This window comes from Chenopodium quinoa, unplaced genomic scaffold (genome assembly GCF_001683475.1).
Source record: "Chenopodium quinoa cultivar QQ74 unplaced genomic scaffold, ASM168347v1, whole genome shotgun sequence".
Taxonomy (NCBI): Eukaryota; Viridiplantae; Streptophyta; class Magnoliopsida; order Caryophyllales; family Amaranthaceae; genus Chenopodium; species Chenopodium quinoa.
The window spans coordinates 86,146-109,488 of record NW_018745067.1 but is presented as its reverse complement, the minus strand read 5'-3'; the positions used below and the strand labels follow the sequence as shown (position 1 = coordinate 109,488).

General features: G+C 35.6%; 1 protein-coding gene across 4 annotated transcripts; it reads right to left on the bottom strand.

The window, feature by feature from the left end:
- Window positions 1-42: 42 nt before the first annotated feature.
- On the bottom strand, window positions 43-21,859 carry LOC110709402 (delta(14)-sterol reductase-like). Of its 4 annotated transcripts, none has more exons than XM_021887622.1 (14): window positions 21,652-21,859; window positions 21,432-21,549; window positions 21,204-21,313; window positions 20,563-20,619; window positions 14,686-14,777; window positions 6,584-6,631; window positions 5,943-6,063; window positions 5,810-5,856; window positions 5,060-5,141; window positions 2,918-2,994; window positions 2,654-2,773; window positions 1,929-2,003; window positions 1,647-1,843; window positions 43-840 (listed from the first exon to the last, which is right to left on the bottom strand). In XM_021887622.1, exons 1-13 carry the CDS (start codon window positions 21,697-21,699, stop codon window positions 1,690-1,692), a joined length of 1,149 nt encoding a protein of 382 aa, XP_021743314.1. In that variant the 5' UTR covers window positions 21,700-21,859; the 3' UTR covers window positions 43-840; window positions 1,647-1,689. The 4 variants fall into 4 exon arrangements, with proteins under 4 accessions (XP_021743314.1, XP_021743313.1, XP_021743312.1 ...); XM_021887621.1 differs by having other exon boundaries at window positions 44-821; XM_021887620.1 differs by lacking the exon at window positions 43-840 and having other exon boundaries at window positions 1,320-1,843; window positions 21,652-21,858.
- Between the last annotated feature and the right edge of the window lie 1,484 nt (window positions 21,860-23,343).

Genomic DNA, 23,343 nt, shown 5'->3' with positions numbered 1-23,343 from the left:
TTATTTGAAATGACGTAAAGACATCTTACGACCCACAACTGCTAGGTATTTCAAGAGATGAGAAATTTCCTTTACTTTGACTGCAATAGATTACTAAGACAATGTTTACTTTGATGAAATGACATTTCATTTAACTTATACTAGTACACCAAATACAAATGTCCAATATCTAATAAAACAATTCAATGCTCTACCTCTTCTTCAAGGTAACCTTCCTATATTGACTATTTGATGACGTACTTCAATGTTGTTCCATTTGTTCCACCAAGCTTGTCTCATTTAAGAAGTTCACTTTTGTTTTTTTTTTGGTGTTTAGAGCACAAGGACAGATGATAAGAATCAATCCTAAGATCTTCTGAAACCGAAAAAGAAGCTTTAAGCACTTAGGCTATCCCTCACTCTCAACAAGTTCACAAATTTTAAGAGTTGGTTCATCTGATTTGATTTTTTATCCTTTGCATTTACATAGGTTGCTAAAGTTATAAATTCAACAAAACATCCATTTTACCAACATGGAATAACCTTCTTTTTTATGGTGCTATAGAGGAGGAAAACCCTACAAATTTGATGAAAATTTAACAACTAAAAGTAATGTCATAACAGCCACTTTATTACCTTCTTTGTAGCAATGAATAATACGAAAATCCCAAACATCTCTCGAACCACTTGACTCGTGAAAATGATCGACACTATTGTAGCTTTCTATATCTTGTTATACAACATTCTTCAATATTTGACATACACCTCATTGTCCATTTGCAACTCTGGCTTTGATCGCCTGTAGCCCAGGTATATGACTTCGTATTTCGTATGAAAATATCCTACATTATTAAACCAAAACTGTGCTAGTGTTTAAAATCATAGATCAAATGAAATATAACAAAGTGAATTGATAAACTAACAAATTTGAGTAACGAAAAAAATTTTAAGTGATGCTATACAAGGAACGACAATTTGGTAATTCCAGTTGAGCAGGCTACACTCGCTAACTCCTCTCTGGTTCGAAGTTTAGCTATGACAGGGAACAAAAGAAATAGATACTACAAACAGTGACACATACAATTGTGACTAGATTTTCCGCTGATTATCATCTAAACAAACAAATCACAGATACGCCAATGTTTCATGAACGAGATTGTACAAACAACGTACACAACACGTCGAGATCCAAACTGATTAACCAAGAGAAATAAGCAACAAAAGACCAGTTTACAGATTTACTGGGAGTAATGCTATTTAATGAATGACAGTTTGGTAATTCTAGTTGAGCATGCCACATCCGTTACCCTCCTCTATGGTTTGATGTTTAGCTTACGGCATGGAACAAAAGATATACAATTAGATAGCACAAACAGGGATACAAATTGTACAATTGAACAAACAATGTATACAGCACGCAACAATCCAAACTGATTAACCAAAAAAAAGAAAAGAGTAAAGCAATAAAACTACAAGACCTTTCAAAATTAATTACAGATTTCTGCTAAGAGCAACAAATCAACCTAAAACTTCAATGCTTAAGAGATGATATGCCAATAGTTACTAAAAAATTGGAAACCACACTACTAGGGTAGTAGGAATGATAATATGAGGCTCATGTACGGACAAGAAACCTGATTTGGCATGGTGGTATTAAGAAGAGGTACCTCTCACTGACCGTACGGAAGAGAATGTTGATGGTGTAAAACCCTAATAAACATATGGTAATATTCTCCAGGGCACAATTTTACAGTACTCAGCCCAAATATCTTTGTATTTCTCTGCACATCGAGCTTCGTCTCTTCTCTCTCTCCAGATCAGCAAAATAAGAAGATATGTAGGATAAAAGTAAGGAATTGGGGAGCTGCAAACACGAGACAACAAGTCAATAAAGCTATCAGGCCCATACACAATTGCAAGCATTATTAGATTGAGAGCATGAACGTCACCTAATTCCACATGGTAAACTGAAGGATAGTGCCAACAACAAATCTCCTAGATAATTACAGTGCCTAGCGATTCCCCTGAAACAGCAAAGGTAAGTTATCAAGATCAATGCATCATTACAAGAAGTGTATATTATTTTGCTATAGTCATGCAAAATGTCTATGCATTGGCAACAGGAACTCTTCCATGCATCCATTTCTAAAGTTTCCGCAATTTTATACAACAATTGATATATGTCAGTATTAAATTCTTGTTAACTTCTATTATTGACAACATACAAGTATTATAGCAATATACAGCAAAACAAAATATAAAAACCTACCAAATTAAGCCTTTTTTTTTATCAATACAAAGCACACAATGTCACAAATCTATGCTGATGCGCATTAGCTAAACAGGGAAAGTGTTCTAGCTTGTTCTCAGCCACTGATTTTAATCCCTATCTTGCGAGCAAAGCAAGGATGTGGAGAGCTCTGAGCAAGAAATAATACAAGAGGAGACTTCGCACAACCAAATTTTACTTGTACATTCAGCAATCAAGTGTTCTCTAGCAATTTGCAATAACAAGTTCAAATATTCAACATTAATCTACCATCGATTTCTCAAACATTTGCACCATAAAATAATAACAATTAAAGATTTTCCAAACACAATTTTATTCATCATTTCTTATTTTGTTATAAAGCGAAACTTTAGAAAATAAAAAAATCAATTCATGGAAACTTACCAATAGCCAGAAGCAAGCAATTTGCCCCCAATGACCTTAGGAGGTTTGCCCCATATCGGTGCTTTAGGATTCTTCTTAAACACGTGCTTCTGCCTGTTAGCTCCCCTAAAGATGCGGTACCTGTCCAAATTAGAACGTGTAATTAAGAGTTATAGAAATCTCCAGTCAGGGGTAGCTCAAAGAAAAGGAGACAAGAAATAGAAAGGGGAAGAGCACAAACAAAAACCAACACACAGCGCACCAAAAATATTGAATGGTAATTACCCCATCAAAAAGACGATGCAATTTGCCACTACTGCAGCAGTGGTTAAATCCACCTTATTCCTCAAAAGCCACCACCCCTGTAAAAATAAAAATATTAAAAAGAAAAAACGTTGGATCACCTAGTCTTCAAGAGAGATAAAAATCTATATCTATAGTATACATTAAAAAAATTCCTAATAAAGCCTACCGCGCCACATGGCACTCTCTCTCATCTCATCCATGTGTTAACATTTTATGTCGATTAAAAATATAAATGCAGTTGATACAAGGTTTGTACTGGCAACCTTAAATTTGATAACCAAAGACTTATCCCCTAATATATGTTGTACTAGATGATTTTATTCCACAACAAAACCTAATTAATGACAAAAGAGGATGGAAAATGTACATGTAATTACCTAAGGCATTGCACGGACCAAACTAGTTACACTTTTATAACTCCCTCGACACCATTGACAAGTAAATTATATCCATATCCTGTATCCTTTAGCTGTCAAATTTTGTTTGTTTGTCTAGGTTAGTATTGTCTCAACATAAAAAGTTAGGTTCAGATTAGTTTGAACAAGCTTCTGAAAATCCTTAACGATAATAATGACTAGTACAAGAGAAGTAGAAGCAAAAGCTATGAGATGAGACTTTGAGACAAAAACTGAAGAAAATATCAAATAGACAAAGATTGATTAGATAGCGAATTTAATTGGAGAGTGAACATGGACAATGGAGGGAGGATTTTAAATCCGTTGACAACATCACTAGATATAGACATGTGGAGAACACACAGACACTGTGCGAGCGCGCACGCATGCACACTAGACTTATGGAGAACACACACGCATGCACACGCGCACAAACACACACACGCACACAACACATGTAGAACACACACACACACGCAAGCAGGCACACATACACACGCAAGCAGGCACGCACATGCACGCCACGCACACAATGTAAATTAGCTAGTGAGATGAAGTCGGATTTATCTAAATGTAAATTTTACATGGGCCATGATGCTCGACACGAATGATCATATTAAGGTGAGAGTAGCAGAAATAAGTATATTGACATAGATGTGTGGGAACACCTTAAAGAATAAAATTAGACATGAAGATATTAGGAGGAAAGTTGGAGCTGCAGACATTGAGGATAAAGACATGGATGTATGGGAAGATTGGGAACACCTTAAAGGATAGAATTACAAATGAAGATAGTAGGAGGAAAGTTGGAATTGCAGACATTGAGGATAAAATAAGAGAGAACCGATTGCGTTAGTTTGGGCATGTTTAACGGGGATCAAAAGATGCACTAGTAAGGAAAGTAGAGGGTTAGGATAGGGGTTCTTTGAAGAGATAGGGGAAGACTAAAAGATGACTTAAATGATATTAGGTTAAGAAGAAAAAGAAAAAGTTTTTAAATACTTGCTCCACTTTCCATTTCCGACCGTTTTTAAATACTTGTTCCATTTCTTTGTTTGAAAATGTTTTACAATATTTAATTCATTTCTCTCGACTAGTAGGACCGAATAGAATTATATTTTGTTACCTTTAGATTCTCTCCTCCAATTTACCTTCCACTAACCCCACTACCTCCATATTTTATTACTTTCTCCAATTTCACCTAAAACTCCGCGCATGGAGAAATGGAGCAAGTATTTGAAAATGGAGGGAGTAACATTCAGTGGAAGGAGAGAATCATAGTTGGCGAGTGTAGGTAATAAAACATTGGCTTAAGACTGAAATTTAAGCATTCTTTAAATGAGAAAGATGCTTATAATGAGAAGGAATCAAAGGTCACGATGTAATACAAGCCATTTACTTTTGTGCATACTTTAATAGCTGAATGTGCATATTTTTTAAACTGAGTGTGCAACTTTTTCATCATGTGCATTATATTTGAATATAACGTGCATATTTCTACATAAGTTTCCCACAAAACTAACTTTAAGTTTAAATTGAACATATGCATATTAAACTAAAAAATTAGTGTACTTCTGTTTTTGGATTTCCTCTCTTGGTAAACTCATTCCAAAATCAGGAAACAAAACAAAGAAACAAATGAAGGTGAAGAATAGCGCCACAAATTGCTAGCATAGCAAAAGCAATGAATGGTTCCGGGGAGGATTTTCAAATAATCAAAATATACCTGGATACTAAATGTGAAAGGAATCCACAAAAGATCCCCAAACACCAGCATAAAGCCCAATCTCTCTGCAATAATGTCCCAACTACAAAATTGAGAAGATACATAATTTAGAAACAATTGTACTCAAAATATTTCCAAGTCACACCTTGATTGTGATAAAATGAGCAGCAACAATCCCAGTTTTCAAGATTCATTTTCACTTCAATGCATCCCACAATGATAATGTGCAGGTACTATATGTCACATACATGAAGAAGACATTTTTTTTTTAATCATAGATAATTTGGCTGTACCAAGCATTGTAGTCTAAGAGCTCTTAAGACACCGCTTGATTTTGAGTTGTATTACACATTAAACACTGACGTAAGCTTCTATTAGTTAAAAGATCACTCTTTTCCATTCGGATTGATGAAATGAAATATAACTACGAGCGTTTTAGAAATCAATTTAGTATTAAAATAAGTTTGGCTAGAGACACAACACTCTCAAACCCCAAAGAAGGAAGAAGGGAGGAATAAGGATTCTCATTGCCTCCCAAAATAATAAATATAATATTTATAAATAAATAAATAACTCCCAAATCTTTTTTCTAGGTGGACTGAGTCTACTAAGATGTGAAGACAATCAAAACAAAGCCATTCCTCACCACATAAGCAAGAAAGTACAAAAAATAGATCATAAGGCATCCAATATCTAAGGCCTAAACTTTCATTGGAACTTAAGAGCATAAAGAGAAGGTGATGCACTTACGTGGAAGTCATGTATTCCTCATAGAAGAAGTAGTCCAGGATGTAAAACTGAAACAACATATGAGACAATAAATTTTCATCCCATAAATATAGAAAGTGACGGTCTCAGCAAGAGGATCAGAAAGAGGCATTACAGTGCAATATAGCTGGTATAAAACCATAGACCGATTTAAGTTGCTATCTTGTAAACTTTTAGCCAAAATTGAAAGATTAATAAGTAACCATCCCAGCATCCCAGCTCTCACAAAGAAAAATCTGCAAACAGAATGCTAAGGCATGAAATATGTTTACCACACAATGTTGCTCAATGCATAATAACTAGTCAGTATACAATATCAGGCCTCAACTGTAGCAAACAAAACAATCTCTACATGTTCAGATTAAGCATGGCAAGTCTCTAGTCAACTTCTATTTGACAAGCCATGTAAAGGAAAAAAAAAAGGGGGGGGGGGGGGGGTTAACGTGTACACAAAAGAAATCAAATTAGCAAGAAAAAGATCAAAGTGAACCATGTACCAGGCACTTCTGCAAGTTATTCGTATGCAGTATATAAGTCACAAATTCACAAGAACTGAAGAAGCATTAAAGATTATGAAGTAGAGGGCAGAATCCAAGAGAAGATTCAAGTGTATAAGCTTTGTCATCAAAAACTATAATTGAAACCAATGTCAAAAAGTTCATACAGAAGTGAATACAAATGTTGATGCATTAGTAGCATATCCTACAACTTAATCTACGATGAGTATTTCAAGAGAGTGAAAGTTGTAAGACATACTTGAGATCAATGCCCATAAATTGAGGATTCAGCTGTATTCCAAACCACCTATTAGAAATGAAATCATTAAACAGCAAGAATAAGGGGACCAAATCCTATGACCATATAGAATATAGAATGAAATTATTAAGCACTTCAAAATTGAAATTTGCAACGAGCGTGGGTTGCTAAGCAGAAGATTAATGAAACGGAAGGCTGATCGAGGATAGATTAGCTTAAAGCTTGCGTACAACGTTTAATGGCTTTAGGCCATAACTCTCAAAGGTTCTTCATACAATTTCTGGATGATTTCTCACTTGTGATTTCTACTATTTATACTACTACAATTGTTAATAAGTGGACAAAAGCTTTAATTGCTATTTTACTACTACTTGTCTTTAGCTAAGTTACCATAGTAAAAATAGGCCAACAGCCCTGCTTTGCCACTAAGGAGCCATTGTTTGTGTTGAGAGTGGGAGGGTGAATGGGAGGGTGCCATGTCCTTGCTGCAGCTTTTGTCTTCTTCGGTACACGACAGTGATTAGAGGTGGCTGGTGCATTGCAATACTCCCCCCCCCCCCAAAAGCGCCACCTTGTCCTCAAGGTGGAAGTCCGGGAACTTGGCCTTGATTGCTTTGGCATCTTCCCAGGTGGACTCGAATTCTGGCACTCCATGCCATTTGATTAGTACCTCTAGTCCTTCGCTCCGTCTCAACTTAGGCCTACTATCCAACACTTGCTCGGGTTCCACCACTAACTCCAACTCCGGGGTGATTTGAATGGGAATTGTAGGCGAACTAGGAACACTACCCACAACTTGTTTGAGCTGTGATACATGGAGCACAGGGTGGAGGCGGCAAGATTCCGGAAGTAACAGCTTGTAGGCCACCTTGCCCACACGTTGAATGATCTCGAACGGCCCATAGAAGCGTGCAGCGAGCTTCTCAAAGGGTCGTCTAGCTAAAGAGCGCTGCCTATAAGGTTGCAGCTTCAGAAAAACGTGATCCCCCACCTTAAATTCCACCTCTCTTCTCTTTGAATCAGCATTCCCCTTCATCACTTGCTGTGCACGCACAAGGTTCATCTTCAATTCTTCTAGCATCATGCCCCTTTCTTGCAAGACCTCCTCCACTTTGTCAACCGAGGTCTGACCCATTCCTACCTTCATCAATTTCGGTGGGTCCCTTCCATATAGCACCTTAATGGAGTCATGTGGGTTGTTGAGTGAGTAGAGGTGTTGTACGAATAGTCCGCCCAAGGTAACCATTGAGACCAAGTCCTGGGTTGCTATCCGGCAAATAACGAAGGTTGGTCTCTAGTCTCTTGTTCACGACCTCCGACTGTCCATCCGTTTACGGATGGTACGAAGTACTCCTCTTGAGGTTTGTCCCCTGAAGCCGAAACAACTCCTTCCAAAAAATGCTCACAAAAATTCTATCTCTGTCAGTTACTATGTTGCGGAATCCCATGCAATTGCACCACCTCTCTCACAAAAATCTCAGCCACGGTATGAGCAATAAAGGGGTGTTTAAGCCCTATGAAATGGGTGTACTTCGAAAATCGATCCACCACTACAAACACCGTATCCACCCCTTTGGAACGCGGAAGTCCGTCAATGAAATCCATCATTATATCCTCCCAAACCTTCTCCGGAATGGGTAGTGGTTGCAATAGACCCGCCAGAGATTATTGAGAGAGCTTGTTGCGTTGGCAGACCGCACACCCTATGATGTAATCGACCACATCTCGCCGCATTCCGGCAGCTCCACTCTCAAACCAACCTCAAGTATGTTTTTGTTTCCCCTTCGTGGCCCCCTTTCGGTGAATCGTGGTAAGCCCGAAACAAAGACTTTCGCGGGATTACCCTTCAACCTTTATACAACAGCTTCCCCTGTTCCACCGAGTACCCAGGGGTGCTCTCTCCTCTCTCCACCGCAGCTCTCAATTTCTTAATCTCCCCATCCTCCTGAATTTCCTTCTCTAACACTTCCCAATCCACCGCTTGTAAAGTGATCAAGGCCCCACATTTCGGATTCTCTTCACCGCCACCCCTCCTAGACAAGGCGTCGGCCACACGATTCGAGATGCCGGGCTTGTATTGAAGATCAAAATCGAAACCGATCAACTTACGCACCCACTGTTGATATTCCATCCCCACCTCTCGTTGTTGGGCGATATATTTCAGACTTCGTTGATCGCTCCGTACAATGAATAGCCGCCCCAATAAGTAGTGTTTCCACTTTTGCACCGCTAAGCACAACGCCTTCAGTTCTTTCTCAGAAATCGACTTACTTCGGCCACCGGGCCCTAACAACTTGCTGAAAAACGCCACCGGACAACCCTCTTGCATTAGCACCGCCCCTAACCCGAATCCGGAGGCATCGGATTCCACCACGAACACCTTCTGAAAATCAGGCATCAGGAGCACTGGAGCAACAGTCATGGCGGTTTTCAATTTATTGAAGGAAGCCTTTGCCGACCAACCAAAATTATCCTTCTTGAGTTGGTCAGTCAGTAGCTGGGCTATGTGAGCATAATGTTGAATAAATTTTCTATAATATCCTGTTAGGCCCAAAAAGCCTCTTAAGTCTCTTAAAGACTTTGGTGTGGGCCAACTCTTGATGGACTCAATTTTATCTTGATCAACCGCCACTCTTTCATTGGAGATAATATGCCCCAAATAAGCTACAACTTCTTTCCCAAATTCACATTTTTTTTATCAGCAAATGGAGAGTGGGCCTTGAGCGTGGCTAATACCTCCTTCAAGTGACTAACATGTTCCTCCTTGCTCGTGCTATACACGAGAATGTCGTAAAAAAGACGAGTACAAATTTGCGTAAAAAGGTAGTCGGTGCATTGGTTAGCCCGAAAGGCATGACTAGAAACTCATAGTGACCTTAGTGTGTACGAAAAGTCGTTTTATGAGTGTCCTCCAGCCTCACTAGAATTTGGTGATAACCGGCTTTCAAGTCGAGCTTCGAAAATATTTGTGCGCCATTTAGCTCATCCATCAATTCATCAATTACTGGTATCGAGTATTTATCGGGCACGGTTTCCTTGTTAAGGGCCCGATAATGTACACAAAAACGCCACGAGCCATCCTTCTTTTTTACCAAAAGTATCGGGCTTGAAAAAGGGCTTGAAAAAGATGGCCGTATAATCCCGGCGGTGAGCATTTCTCCGATTAGCTTTTCGATTTCATCTTTTTGGAATTGCGGATAACGATACAGCCTTACGCTTACGGGGTTGCTCCCTTCCTTAAGCACTATGGCGTGCTCATGTCCCCTCATTGGAGGAAACCCTTTTAGTTCATTACACACTTCCTCAAAAGTAGCCACTACCTCCTGTAAAAATTCAGGTATAACATTACTCTCCTTCTCCTGCCTTCCTTCCAAACTATTCATCTCCAACAAAAAAAACCCCTTTTTTCCTCCCCGAGGGTCCGTATCATCGCCTTGAGTGTGATACCGGTGCGTGCCAAGCTAGGATCACCTTTAATGGTGACTTGTTTCCCCCTCCATTGGAAACTCATCTCTTAAAGCTTCCAATTAGTCAAAACAGCCCCTAATTTCTCCAACCATTGCACCCCTAAAATCACATCCGAATTCTCCAATTGTAGTGGCAAAAAATCCTCATTCAACTCCACCTCCTCATTCAATTTCAAGCGGACACCGATGCATTGTCCTTGCCCCTTGATAGCTTCGCCATTGCCAAGTGAAACCCCAAAGGTTCCCGGTGACTGCCAATCCAAGGTGATCTATGGTGTGAAGAGATAAGAAATTGTCGGTGGCGTCGGGGTCGATCATCACCACCACGGGCTGCCCTTGAATGGTGCCAGTGAGTTTCACAGTTGGTAATTCCCCTTAGGGAATTCATGGAGATGGTGGCGGGTGTTCCTTCCTCCTCGGCTGACGGAGTCTCAAGAGCTTAAAGCTCCCCATTCTCCTCACACTCCTTGTCCTCCACAAGTAACACACTAAGCCCTTTAGTCGAGCAAACGTGTGTAGGTCCGGTCCACTGACCGTCACACCTAAAGCAAAGCCTCTTCTTCTCTCGTATTTCCCTCTCCGTCAACCTTCTGACTTCTCCATGAATCGAGATGAACTTGGGTTGCTCCGATTTTGATAGGTGGTGAATGGTCGATTAACGGACACACTGGAAGTTTGTGAGTGGTTTGGGTGGGAATAGGTTGGGTTAGTGTTGGTTTAGGGGTTGGATCAATAAGGGTTAGTGGACTGGGGGGTTGTGTTTAGGTTGGCTGGACTGGTTGGATATATGTGTTTGGGCTGCCAACTCCCAAAAGGGTTGTAGCTGGACTACGGTTAAAATACGAATACGGCCCTGGTTTGGCATACGCTCCACTTGTCTTCTTCAACCCGTTAACCCGGTTACGTTCTTCAACCCGTACGGCCAAATCCATCGCATCCGCTAGGTTTAATGGATTTCCGCCTTTATATCATCCTTGAGCTTGTTGACGAATTGTCCCTTCATTATACTCTCCGCCACAGCGGTCAAAGGCGACGCCTTCTCTATGAATGTTGGTGGTTTGCTCCCCAGCGAGCCACTGCTCGTGGAGGGTTCTTGCATTTACCGGCCGATATTGTGTGAGAACCCGAAGCTTTATGTTGTCCCAATTGAGGACCGGCCGTCCATGGCCACGACCGCACCGCAGCGCGTCGCCATCCATGGCCACGACCGCGGCCTGCAATTTTTCGACCTCAGTGAGCCGATAAAATTGGAAGTGCTGCTCGCCCCTTAACACCCATCCATCTGGATCCGAGCCGTCAAAGACCGACATATCCAGTTTGCGGAACTGCCAGTTACCACGATAGTCATGGTGGTCGTTGTAAGGGTCGTGGAACGGATCATTGTGGCTGAGGAAACCTCCTCCCATTCCAGGCTCCCAGTTCCCGAAACGGATGCCGTTGAAGCCACCACCATTCATCGGTGGTTCATTGAACGCACCCGTGTTGAGCGGTTGCTCCACCTCATCGTCCACCGTTATGGGCCGGTTGTTTGCCTAGGGCTTTGATGGCCCCCAAATCTCTTCCATTAACTTATCTTGCTTGCTCACCATTAGAGTGTTTTGTTGATTTTAGGCGTGCGAAAACAGTCGATTCTTCCCTCAAGCATCTGTCGGACGTCGTCTATGGCTGTTCGTTGGTCCTTCGGCAAGGTATGCTGTAGAGAGTTCTCCCCGTCACCCAACTTCTCACAAATTTCCTCTACCCACTCCTCACTCGCTCTGGCATCACCGTCAATGGTGTCGGAGGCATGTTGGCTCTGATACCAAGTGCAACGAACGTGGGTTACTAAACAGAAGATTAATAAAACAGAAGGCTGAATCAGGATGGATTAGCTTAAAGCTTCGTACAACGTTTAATGGCTTTAGGCCATAACTCTCAAAGGTTCTTCATACAATTTCAGGATGAATTCTCTACTTGTGACTTCTACTATTTATACTACTACAATTGTTCATAAGTGGACAAAAGCTTTAATTGCTATTTTACTACTACTAGTCTCTAGCTAAGTTACCATAGTAAAAATAGGCCAACAACCCTACTATGCCATTAAGGAGACGTTGCTTGTGTTGAGAGTGGGAGGGTGCCCTGTCCTTGCTGCTGCTTTTGTCTTCTTCGGTATTGCAAATTGAAAATCCATAGTCCATTCTGAATGTCAGTCTTGATCATAAGCATGCAAGGCGCTACAAAGGGTACTCAAATTCAAGACGCAAATGTGTGAGACAAAGATGCATACATTGACTTGTTGGCCACAAATCTCTGTCCATTTCAAATGGAGAAAAGGCTCACTATTCACTGGCTTTCAGTTACAGTGAGCTAAATTAAAATGTTTCATTAATATGTGCACCATTTTCGTTTGTTGTAAGATTAGCATACAATTATCACTATGATACAGGTCTACTTAAATGTTTTCTTATTGTTGCAAGTCCAAAGTTGGATATGCTAACCCTTTTACCCACATCATCCAAGGCAAGAACTATTAAAAGGTACTGGGCAACATTCTTAACACGTATATGACTTCACACCACATCTTTGGAAACACACACACACAAAAGATGGCTTTGACAACAAAAAATTCCCAAGTTTTACTTTATTTTTTGAAAAAACATAGTCATGTGAGATCTTGTACGATACATAACAATTTACATCCTATAGTATCTACTAATAGATACTTTGAAATTTAATGGTTAAAGTTGTGCATTTGCAAATGTGAAAGTCATTAAGGTATGACTAAATAAATGGAGGAAGTAATGACTTTCTAATGCTCAACGTAGTAGGTAATAATTTATGTAGCAATGGTAGAACGACCGTCTACATCAATTAATGCTATATGTATAAATATAGGGGAAAACCCTTGGTTTAGGTTGAAAAGGCCATTAATATTTTTGGTAACAAGGCACCTTATTTTTCGTTTTTTTTTTTTAACTCTTCTCCATAGTAAGTACAATATTGTATTCCCTGTGTCTCATAATATAGTAATTGTTTGTGTTTTTCACAGTATTTAAGAAATAAGAGGAGAAAATGGATGGAGTACATTAATAAAAGTGAAAAGTACAATCATAGACAAAAGTTAGAGAGAGAGTGGAAAAAAGTACAAGGCATGTGCAAAATTCAAAGGTAAATTAGGAAATACAATGAATAAAGTTAAAAAAAAGTGACGATATAATAGTATTTACATACTATTCAAAAATACAAACAGGAACAACATTTTGGATCTCCAAAATAGGAAAACATGAACTATATTATGGGAGGGAGGGAGTATAAGTTTATGCTACCGACAAAAAGCTCAAGTTGAAAGCATATGGTTTTGCTATGACTATCTTGTAAACATGTATGCAACATAGTATTATGGTTTTTAGAATAAGTTAAGCAAAGGGAAATAGGCAATCAAATAGATCATATTAGTTAATGTTAATGTTAATCAAGGAACTAAGCAAGATACAATATTTCCCTTGTAAGAGGTGAACTCTCTCACAATATATACTACTCATTATACACAATATTTCCCTACAATTCTAACAAACTCTTATGACAATTGTTTATAAAGCTCAAATATCTTGATTGGAGGAGTGGGGGGAGGGGGGGGGGGGGGGGTTGGATGATTCATGCATTACTCCCCACCAAGCTAGATATAATTTCTCTCCAAATGAAATTATGAGTAGCTCTTGGGTCTATATGTAAGGATAAAATCGTAAATTCGTTGTAATGTGAATGGTCATTGTCACTTGTTCGGCAAAGGTAGTATATAGTGATGCCACCTGTTCCTTCAAGCCGGAAACCTATTCTTCAAGCGTTTCAACCCACTAGTTATAGCAGGTAAGCAACATAATTCGGGGTTATATAATTGGATGTGTTCAATTCACTTGATTTTTACTTACTTATCTGAACCTATCCAAACTTAATTGAATCTAAATTTAACTTAACTTATCTGAACCTATTAAAACTTATTTTAGTTGTAATTTGAACTTGAGTAACCCTTATTAGAATTTATTTTTCCAAATTTGAACTTATTTCCTTGAACTTAAGTTACTTAACTAATCTAAAACTTATCTAAACTTGCAAAGAATTATGCAAACTCATAGATTGAATAAGTTAATCACATAAAATTAGGTAGATAAAATCTTTGTCTACTTTCAGGAGGTGGAATCTCTCCAAAGCAACTTCTCTCTAGAGTCTCTACAATATTTCTCTACAATTATTCTCAATGTTTCCCTTCAATTCTAACAAACTCTTATAAAAGCTGTTGACAAAGCACAAATGATTAATCCTTGAGGTTTTATCACCCTTGATAATTCTTCCTTGCATATGTGATTGGAGTGCAGTTTTTTTCTCAAAGATCTTCAAGGTGCATTGCCACAACAAAAGTAAAAATCATGGCAAATTGGAGGTTAATTAGCATGTAAAAAGTTTATTTATTTAGTAATTCATAGGCAACTCGTAAACAAAACAAACCATTGTTTGCTCAAGATTATAAATTTATATCCTACCATATCTTATAACTATTTTTCAAGACCATAATCTACTATGGTATGCACTGTGCAGTACATCAAATTTTAAAAATTTACTTAATTTTGTTCATTCAGGCTAATGGGAAAACATTACCAGTCATGAATCCAATTTCCAGATACATGAGGCTTCAGCGATGAACCTTTGTCATGTGAAATGCTACCGGCAACACAAAGTAACAAGGTTACCTGACATTAAAAATTACAAAATATTAGTTCAGAATGTTTTCAAGCTATAACGTGTACAAGTTAAATGTCAACCACAAAATACAAATCAATAACCATCGAAGAATCAAATAGACATTGCAACTTTGGAAAATCAAGATGTGTGATATCAAATGTAGAACAAACCTAATAATCAACAATTTAAATAATATTTAATATCATTAGTATCTTTGTTTATATATATATACTTGCACATTATTAAGGGTTTTTTTTTTATTCCACAATTAATTCATTTACGAAAATCAATAAAATAAATTAATTATTAAAGCATAAATGAACATAAGATAACTCTTTACAAAGATACATTCACAATTTTAACAATCTTCATTCTAAAAAACAAAAACAAAAACAAAAGTTAAATGTTAGAAAATAATACTCCTTGTCGTTCTTTAACAATTTTAGAAAATTTTCTAAATCATTCCCAAAATATACTTCCTTTGTTCTATTAATATTTCAACAATGGACTTTTTGCACTATTCATCACTCTTGTTTGACCATATAGTATGATTTATACATTAAGTAAAATATAGGCATGTGGGATCTCGTTGGATTTGTCTCATAAAATACTTTCACAATATTAACTTTTTATAATTTTTACTCTTACATAATTATAGATATTTAGCATATAAAATGTGCTTTGGGATGTGTAATTTCCTCCTTGTTGCAATATTAATAGAACGGAGGAAGTATAAAAGAAGAAACAAAGTTATGTAGGGTCTTATTTGATTATTCTCAAATAGTGCTTCAAAATTATCAATTTTACAAACTCATTTATTAAGTAATAAACAAGCTTGAAAAATTATCTTAAGCTTGTCAAATAAATGAACAAAGCTCGAACAATTTCATGTTCGACTCAATAATATTCGCGAACAACTCGTTTAAGTTCATTTATAAATTTGTTCACGACCGATTATAGCTCGGTTCATGTTCAAGCTCGAAAAATATTAAATCTACTTTAGTAAATTTATATATCTTTTACTGAAGACATATATGAAAGAATTATAAATTATTTCACCCTATATAGGCGGGAAAACCCTTACTTTATTTATTTCTATAGATTGAATGGAAACTTTTTATAAAAAATTAAATGGATGCATTAAAAGTCAAAAGAAATCATTTTTAATTATAAATTAGGGCTTGTTTATTAATTAAGCTAGTATTAAGTTTGTTCAAGCACGAGCTTAAATTCGAAATAAAAAACGAGCACGTTCATGAACAAAGTTCAAACAAGCTAAATCCTTAACAAGCCAAACTCAAACAGGATTTTTAAAAGCTCGTTCAAGAGACTAAAACTCGGCTCGACTCGGATTTTTTGTAGCACTAACGATTTGCATTTGAAAATGTGTGCACAATCAAAACCAGAGCATTGAAATGAAAATAGAGAGGGAATAACAATTAGCACATAACAGATGAAAAAATAAATATATCTAATTTAATAGGAAAATTTCTATGTTCGATTTTATATCATTATTTTCTCATGCATAAAGCCTTAAATTGAATATTATTTTTTAATATTATACCGAATGACATTAACGAGTATAAACTGAATATTTGGCGTCAAAAATTGGATTTGCATCTACCAATTCCTAATTTTTCGAAACCTGAAAGTTCAGGCATTTTTTTAAAGTTCAATGTATAAAAAATTTTAAAGTTCAATGTATAAAAACAAAGCTTTTTTAAAGCCTAAAAAATTTTAAAATTGAAACAATTATTACAAACTTAAAAAATTAAAGACCAAAAAAGTTACTCAAAAATTAAAAATGTATTTTTTGACAATAGGAATTGGTACCCAAAATTTAAGGGAACGATTTAATCCATTCTGATTCTGACCTAATTTGGAAAGTTATCGATTATGTTCACCATCATGTACTATTCATTTGGTCAAACTTAGATAAATATTACCTCAACATGTGATTTGTATTAAAAAAATAGAATTAAAAAAAAAAAATCATGTAAGGTTCTCTTAGATTCATTTCAATGTGCACTTTCATAATTTTAACTTTTTAAAAGTTCTATTATCATGCAATCAAAGATATTAAGTAAAAAATGTATACTAGATTTCATGAAAATGCAAGTAAACCAAAAAAACAAATATTCATTTCAAAATATAAATTCGAATTTTTTATATTTATTAATAATACAATGAAATGACAAAATTCAATTCAAATGTAATACAAAATCTTAATAAAACTAAGGATAAATTGCAAATAACTTCCTCTCAAATCACCTAAAATTGGTTTTATTACCCTTTTTTTTGTTTATTTTAAATAACCACCCCTTAAAGTTAAAAAAAAAAATTAGAAATCACCACCTCTGAACTAAAAGTTCAATTTTTAAAAATAAATACAATGATTTCGTGCCACTACTTGGTCTATTAATGTTTTGGGGACACTTTGGCCCTTTGAGTTCAATTTAAACTCAGAATTGAAAAAAAAAATATTGGAAATGCCTCATTTTGCATATAAAAAATTACCTCGATTTGTGTGAAACTCTTAAAAAGAAGCAAATCTGATACTTTTTTTTGGGTGTTTGGACCTCAAACCAGATCCATAGGACCAAAGCGGCCCTGAAAACCTTAATAGACCAAATTTGGGTATGAAAATTGATAACTTTTAGTTAAGAGGTGGTGATTTCTAGTTTTTTTTAACTTTAAGGGATGGTTATTTAAAATAAACAAAAAATGGGTGGTAAATCAACTTTAGGTTATTTGAGGAGTGGTTATATACATTTTTTCCTAAAACTAAAGTTACATTACATCATTTCTCCTATTTATTGAATGAACTACAAATAGGAGTTTCACAACCAATACGATTTGTTCTTTCGCTTCATCACGAAGGTGTATTACTAAAAGTTAATTTTCGTTGTGATTCCTTATACTTCAGTAATTAACACTACATTTACTACACTCAAATCTTCACATCTACAAATAAGATTGCTAGCATAAAATTTTCTGTTCCATGTTAAAATTTTCATACACACCTAATTGGTCTCACACTTACAGGTTATCAATTTCAGTCTTTTGGATTTTATATCGGAGTAAATAACCATACATAGTAATTAAGCTTACTGTGACTTGTGAGTATATTACAAACACTTGTAAGACATGTTATCATTATAAATAAATAATGAAATTCTATAAAGTTCAGCAATAGAATTACTAAGTATAAGAAATCTTAAGTTGAGAGTGTTGATAATGATGTTCAAGCCAACTAGTGGAGATGATAAATTATTTAAATCTATAGGATATTCCATTGATTTCAAAACAATAATGTAAGATTTTAGTCTGATGACAATTTTATTTTATTTTTTTTTTTTTTTTTTTGGAAATCACATACTTCCTCCGTTTTTTTATTATTGCACGGGGTTAAGTAAAAATATTTTAGTAGTGGGAAAAAATAAGAGAGAGAAAGGTAAAAATACAAAATTGTCCATGTAACATATTGATAAATGAAAAGGTAAGTGTGAAAAAACAAGGGTATTTTGGGTATTTTTAGTGTGAACACAAATAATTTTTTTCCTAAAGAGGAAATGATGCAATATTTGTGGAACTTCCTAAAAAGGCAAGTGGTGCAATAATAAAAGAACGGAGGAAATATATGATTTATATTGTCCAAATTTATTTCTAACTAGATTAATGCATGTGCTTCGCACGATAGTAACAATTTTTTCCATAATTAAATTGTGATATAATATTTAAAAAAAATGAGGCAATTCATATGAAATATACAAATGCAATGTGTATAAGAAAATTGAAATAATAAGGCCAAATTATTAAAATTAAATTGAGAAAAAAAAAATTTGTTGATCAGTTGTGTTGAAAATATTTAAAAGTATTATACATTATAATACGGAGTAACAAAAATAAAAAATAAATAAATAAATAAAAAAAAACAATGACATCATATGTCAAAAATGATAGTTTAATGATAGTTTGACATGTGTCAAAAATGAAAATTAGATAGTTTGACATGTGTCAAAAATGATATAAACATGTTCTGTTTTAGTATTAGTTTATAGATTGGATTAGTGTGTTGTGGATTAATTCGGAAAGCAAGATTAGCAATTGTAAATTTATAAAATTGTAGCAAAAGGTTAGATGCTTTATTTTATCAACCATTAATAGCAAAAAAATTTCAATAGATTTAGCATATGAATCTCTCTTGTGACTTTGACTCTTCCAATTTCTCTCTTTTCTTTTTTTCATGTTTTTACAATAATCTATTCATTTTTTTACAAATTTTTTGATTCATTCTTCTTAATCCACATATACAAGTCATTTGATTTATTTTAATTATAAATCATTGAATATTTCACGCGTCCGAATATGACGTTATTGTTAGTATCATGGGTTATAACATTATATACCTTATGGCAAATGATCGAATTGCGGCAGTGTGTGAAAAGCGTTTCGATTGTTATCATGAATTATGCCAATACGCATTTGGAGAGAAGCTTGGGTTATGCTTAATTTTCCACAACAATTTATGGTTCAAGCGGCATGTGATACTGTTTATAGGGTTAATAAAGGTAGTTCGCTAATGAAATTATATAATACTATTCAATTCATTTTTTTAACAAATTTTTTGATTCATTCTTTTTAATCTACTAATTTAAACTAATAAATTGTTGACATCACTTTAATTTATTTAGACTATTTATTTGAAATTATCAAGTGCCACATATAAATATATATAATAAAAAAAGTTATATAATGTGTGCCTCATATACGATAAGGCTAGGCTAAGATACAACCACTTAATTTAGTCCTCGCGTCTTTTAAAACTAAGATATAACCACTTAATTTAGTCTTATTAAAAAATTGTGGAAGTCTAAGTGAGAACGCAAGTATTCTAACAAGTGTATCTAGAGAGACGTGGAAAATGAGAGCTTATTTTTTATGAGAATAATGTGTTATAACGTGATGAGCTACATTCAAATTAATGCTATACACCACGCCTATATATAGGTAAGCCCCTTAATTATGGAGTTTTCTAACCTCCTTATGTATGTGGTTGGGATTATGCCATTTAGCTAGCTATCTAAAATTTTCTAGATATTTAATTAGATAAGATACCATGCTTTTCTAGAATTCTCTATTCTAGAAGGTTATTTACTAAGGGCACCCCATAAGGACCTGCAATTTCTCCTACATGCCTCATGCGTCCTTAGCTTGTCTCCTTAGTAAGAAGCCCATATCACCTTATTTGGCCTAACATAGCCCATTATAACGCTTTCAGCAATCCTTAAAGAAACACTTAAAACTATCTAATTTTCATTATTTAGGGCTTGTTCTCATTGACTGAACTCAGCTGAACTGACTGAACTGAAATGAATATTTTATAAGAGAAGGAAATTAGGAGCTGAGCCGAGCTGAATTGAATTTCAACGTAAGAGAACAGGCCCTTAGTAGGTAAGAAGTTGAGTTAGGACTCTTAGGACCACCTATACACTACATTATATCAAAGATTGCATAATAGCCAAATGTCTTCTAGCATAAGACAGCTCTTAACTCCATGAAACATGAAATAAAATGCAACGAACAAATGCAGAGACTAGAGCCACAGAGAAAGAAATTTTAGTTGATGAAAGAGCATACATATTATATAGCAAGATAGAAGGGGTAACAAACGATTACTCGGTCGATATGTTTGAGAATCAGCACAAGGAAAGGTGTATAAGTACACGTACACATATACAGAGGCCCTCAATACAATTTTATTTAATTTGTCAAGAGAAAGGCAGCACTTACAACAAAGCAGAATATAAAGGTCGCAGATAAAAGCTCAAGTCCCCTATCCACAATGACCTGCGTATGAACAAATTGGTCCAGTTACTGCAAGCTAAAACAGAACCACGAAACCAAAGAAGCAACAATAAATGCAGACAAAATCAAATACCTACAGAGTACAAGTGTGTTCATTTTTAATTTTCTGTGTTACTTTTCCTTGTTACATGGGTAATCATCTACACTTAAATAATCATGACTAAACAAATACGAAGTATAATTCTGTCCAATACAATGACTATAATTCCTCGTCTCATGATGGTGCCAGCTATGACAAGAGCAGCAGGTTATACTTCCAAACACCAACCAGAGCTCATAAATTTTTAGTTCAGCAATGCATGAAGCTCTCCGGCAGAAAATTACTCTTACAAGTGCAATAACAAATTTACAAAAACACAAATTATCCATATTATTCGCTTTAATCATTTCACCTCAAGTACCTATGTGATGTCATAACCTTGACCCTTCACATCGGCATGAACACTTCAACACTTCGTTTGATGCCAAATAACGAAAATTAATAAATTAATTAACACAACCAAATGAAACACTTGAACATGTATGCACCAATGTCAGACATGAGTACCAAAATCCGAGTAACATACTAGAAAATGCATAATGCCACAGCAACAGAGATTACATACTGTAGGTGATACGAATCCAACAGCAACCCCACCTCCAAGAAGCAACACCAACAAAGTCAATGACAACAAACCTAAAACCCAACCAAAAAATCAATTTAATCAACGCAGAAAACCCCAATTTAATTTCATTAAAAAAACAAAAATATAGAAAAATGTGATTAAAATTATGAAATAAAAAGAGGGAAAAACCATTGCAACGATAATGGAGACGAGTGCCGTCGCTTAAAGTAGCGCCAGGAACAATCTTGCCGGGTAGAACAGACCCGAATATAGCTAAGTACCCAAAATACGACAACAATAAACCCACCTATAATTTCCATGAAATTATCGAAAAAGATCAAAATTAATTTATACAGCCGCAAAATCGAGTGAATTGAAGGTTCAAATCAATAATTAAGAATGAACTTACAGAGGTGAAAGAAGGAATGAGAGAGTGAAGAAGTGAATTTAGATCCATTTTTTTCTGAATCTTGTCTTTGGTTTCAGAGAAGACCAGATTTTGGTGTTGTGTTCTCTTGTTGATACAGAGAAGTCACAAGCTCTTCTCGTCGTGGAGCCAAGGTCCACTTAACTGTCAAATTGATTATTTCATTAATTTTGGTGAAACCAAATTTAGATTGGGATTTTTCACAAGTTTAACTAGTTACCTACTAGTACTTACCCATATCGGTACATTTATCACTCCAACATTTTTTCAATCCCTCATGTCACCCATGCAACCAACAATTAAATTTTTTAAAAAAAGTGGATACACTTAACTTTTAAAAAAAATTGTTTAACCATCTAAGTAATGACCATTTATGTTACAATCTTGCACACAAATTTATGTTATACTACACAAGTATTGAAAACACTTACAAAATATTAAGTGTCTTTTATTTTTCAGAGTAAATTGCAACTCCATATCTTTACTTGTAGTACTAAACACAAGCTGCTACCTTAAGTAGTGGTTTTAGTCTAAACCGCTGCGTAAGGTAAGTGGTTTGTCTCTAAATTAAAAATTACTACAAATGTATTCCCAAACTATGTGGACTATATTTTCGTAAATAAGTTTTAATCCAATGCAAAATCGTAAATAAGTTTTTTAAAAGGTATAATTTTTTAAAACATCCTAAACCTACGAGGTAATTTTTATAATTATATAAGAGAGTGAAATATGAGAAAATACAAGTTTCTCAACATGAAAAACTTGTACGTTTCTCAAAATGTCACGCTTGTCCTTTTGCATAAAAAAAAGTTGTATTTGTCCATCAACAAATTTGGATGAAAACGATGGATTGCAACTGTTATATGCCATTAATAAAACTACTAGAATAAACTCACCACTCCCTCTATACAAACAATGAACTTGAAAAGTTCTGCAACAATGGACATCAAGGAATTCAATGGAGAAGTAAAAATTCACAAGCAAACGACAAAACACTTACCCTTTGGGATTGCCACTAAAAATGGTGGTGTTGGGATTAGGGGTTTGCTGTGGTGTTCGTAGTATTGAGGATGCTTCTTGTCGTTGTGTTAAGCGAAATCCGCCATTGTTGTTTGTTGAGGAAGGAAGGGAGGAAGGGGAAGGAGACAACAGACTCACAACGTTAATTAATTGCACATGAGTCACATGCTACCTTCTCACACACAGTCGGCAAAGGGGTTCATTACAATGTCCAAATATTTACGAAACTGCCATTTGAGAAACAACCACCATTTCTCAATTGAGAAACCAGACTTTCTCGTGAAAATATAGGTATGAGGAAATAGTAAGAGAATTATTGGTAAGAGAACTTTTAATTTACTTTGTTGGTGGTTTTTTTCCTTCACCATTAAGAGTGCTCTAAGATTGGTCATTAATGATGAAGCCCCCAACAATAACCCTATCAAGTGGGCAAATATGTAATCAATTGCAATATTTTTGTTTTTTCTTCTGAAAAAATGTAAAAACTACCATAAACCAATCACAACATTATTGCATCCTCCATGTTCCTTTCAGAAACACTTCATAGCCACCATCACCACCAATCCACCATCTCTCCAACTTCCCACCAAACAACTACTAAGGTTTTGCCATCATCCTTAAACTGGATTCTTATGGGCCAAAACGACCATAAAG

Coding starts and splice junctions, on each gene's coding strand:
- LOC110709402 (XM_021887622.1), bottom strand. CDS start 21,699: ATGGATCTAAATTCACTTCTTCACTCTCTCATTCCTTCTTTCACCTCT. Junction 21,550..21,651: donor TCATTCCTTCTTTCACCTCT/GTAAGTTCATTC, acceptor TGGAAATTATAG/GTGGGTTTATTGTTGTCGTA. Junction 20,620..21,203: donor GTGGCATTATGCATTTTCTA/GTATGTTACTCG, acceptor GTTCATACGCAG/GTCATTGTGGATAGGGGACT.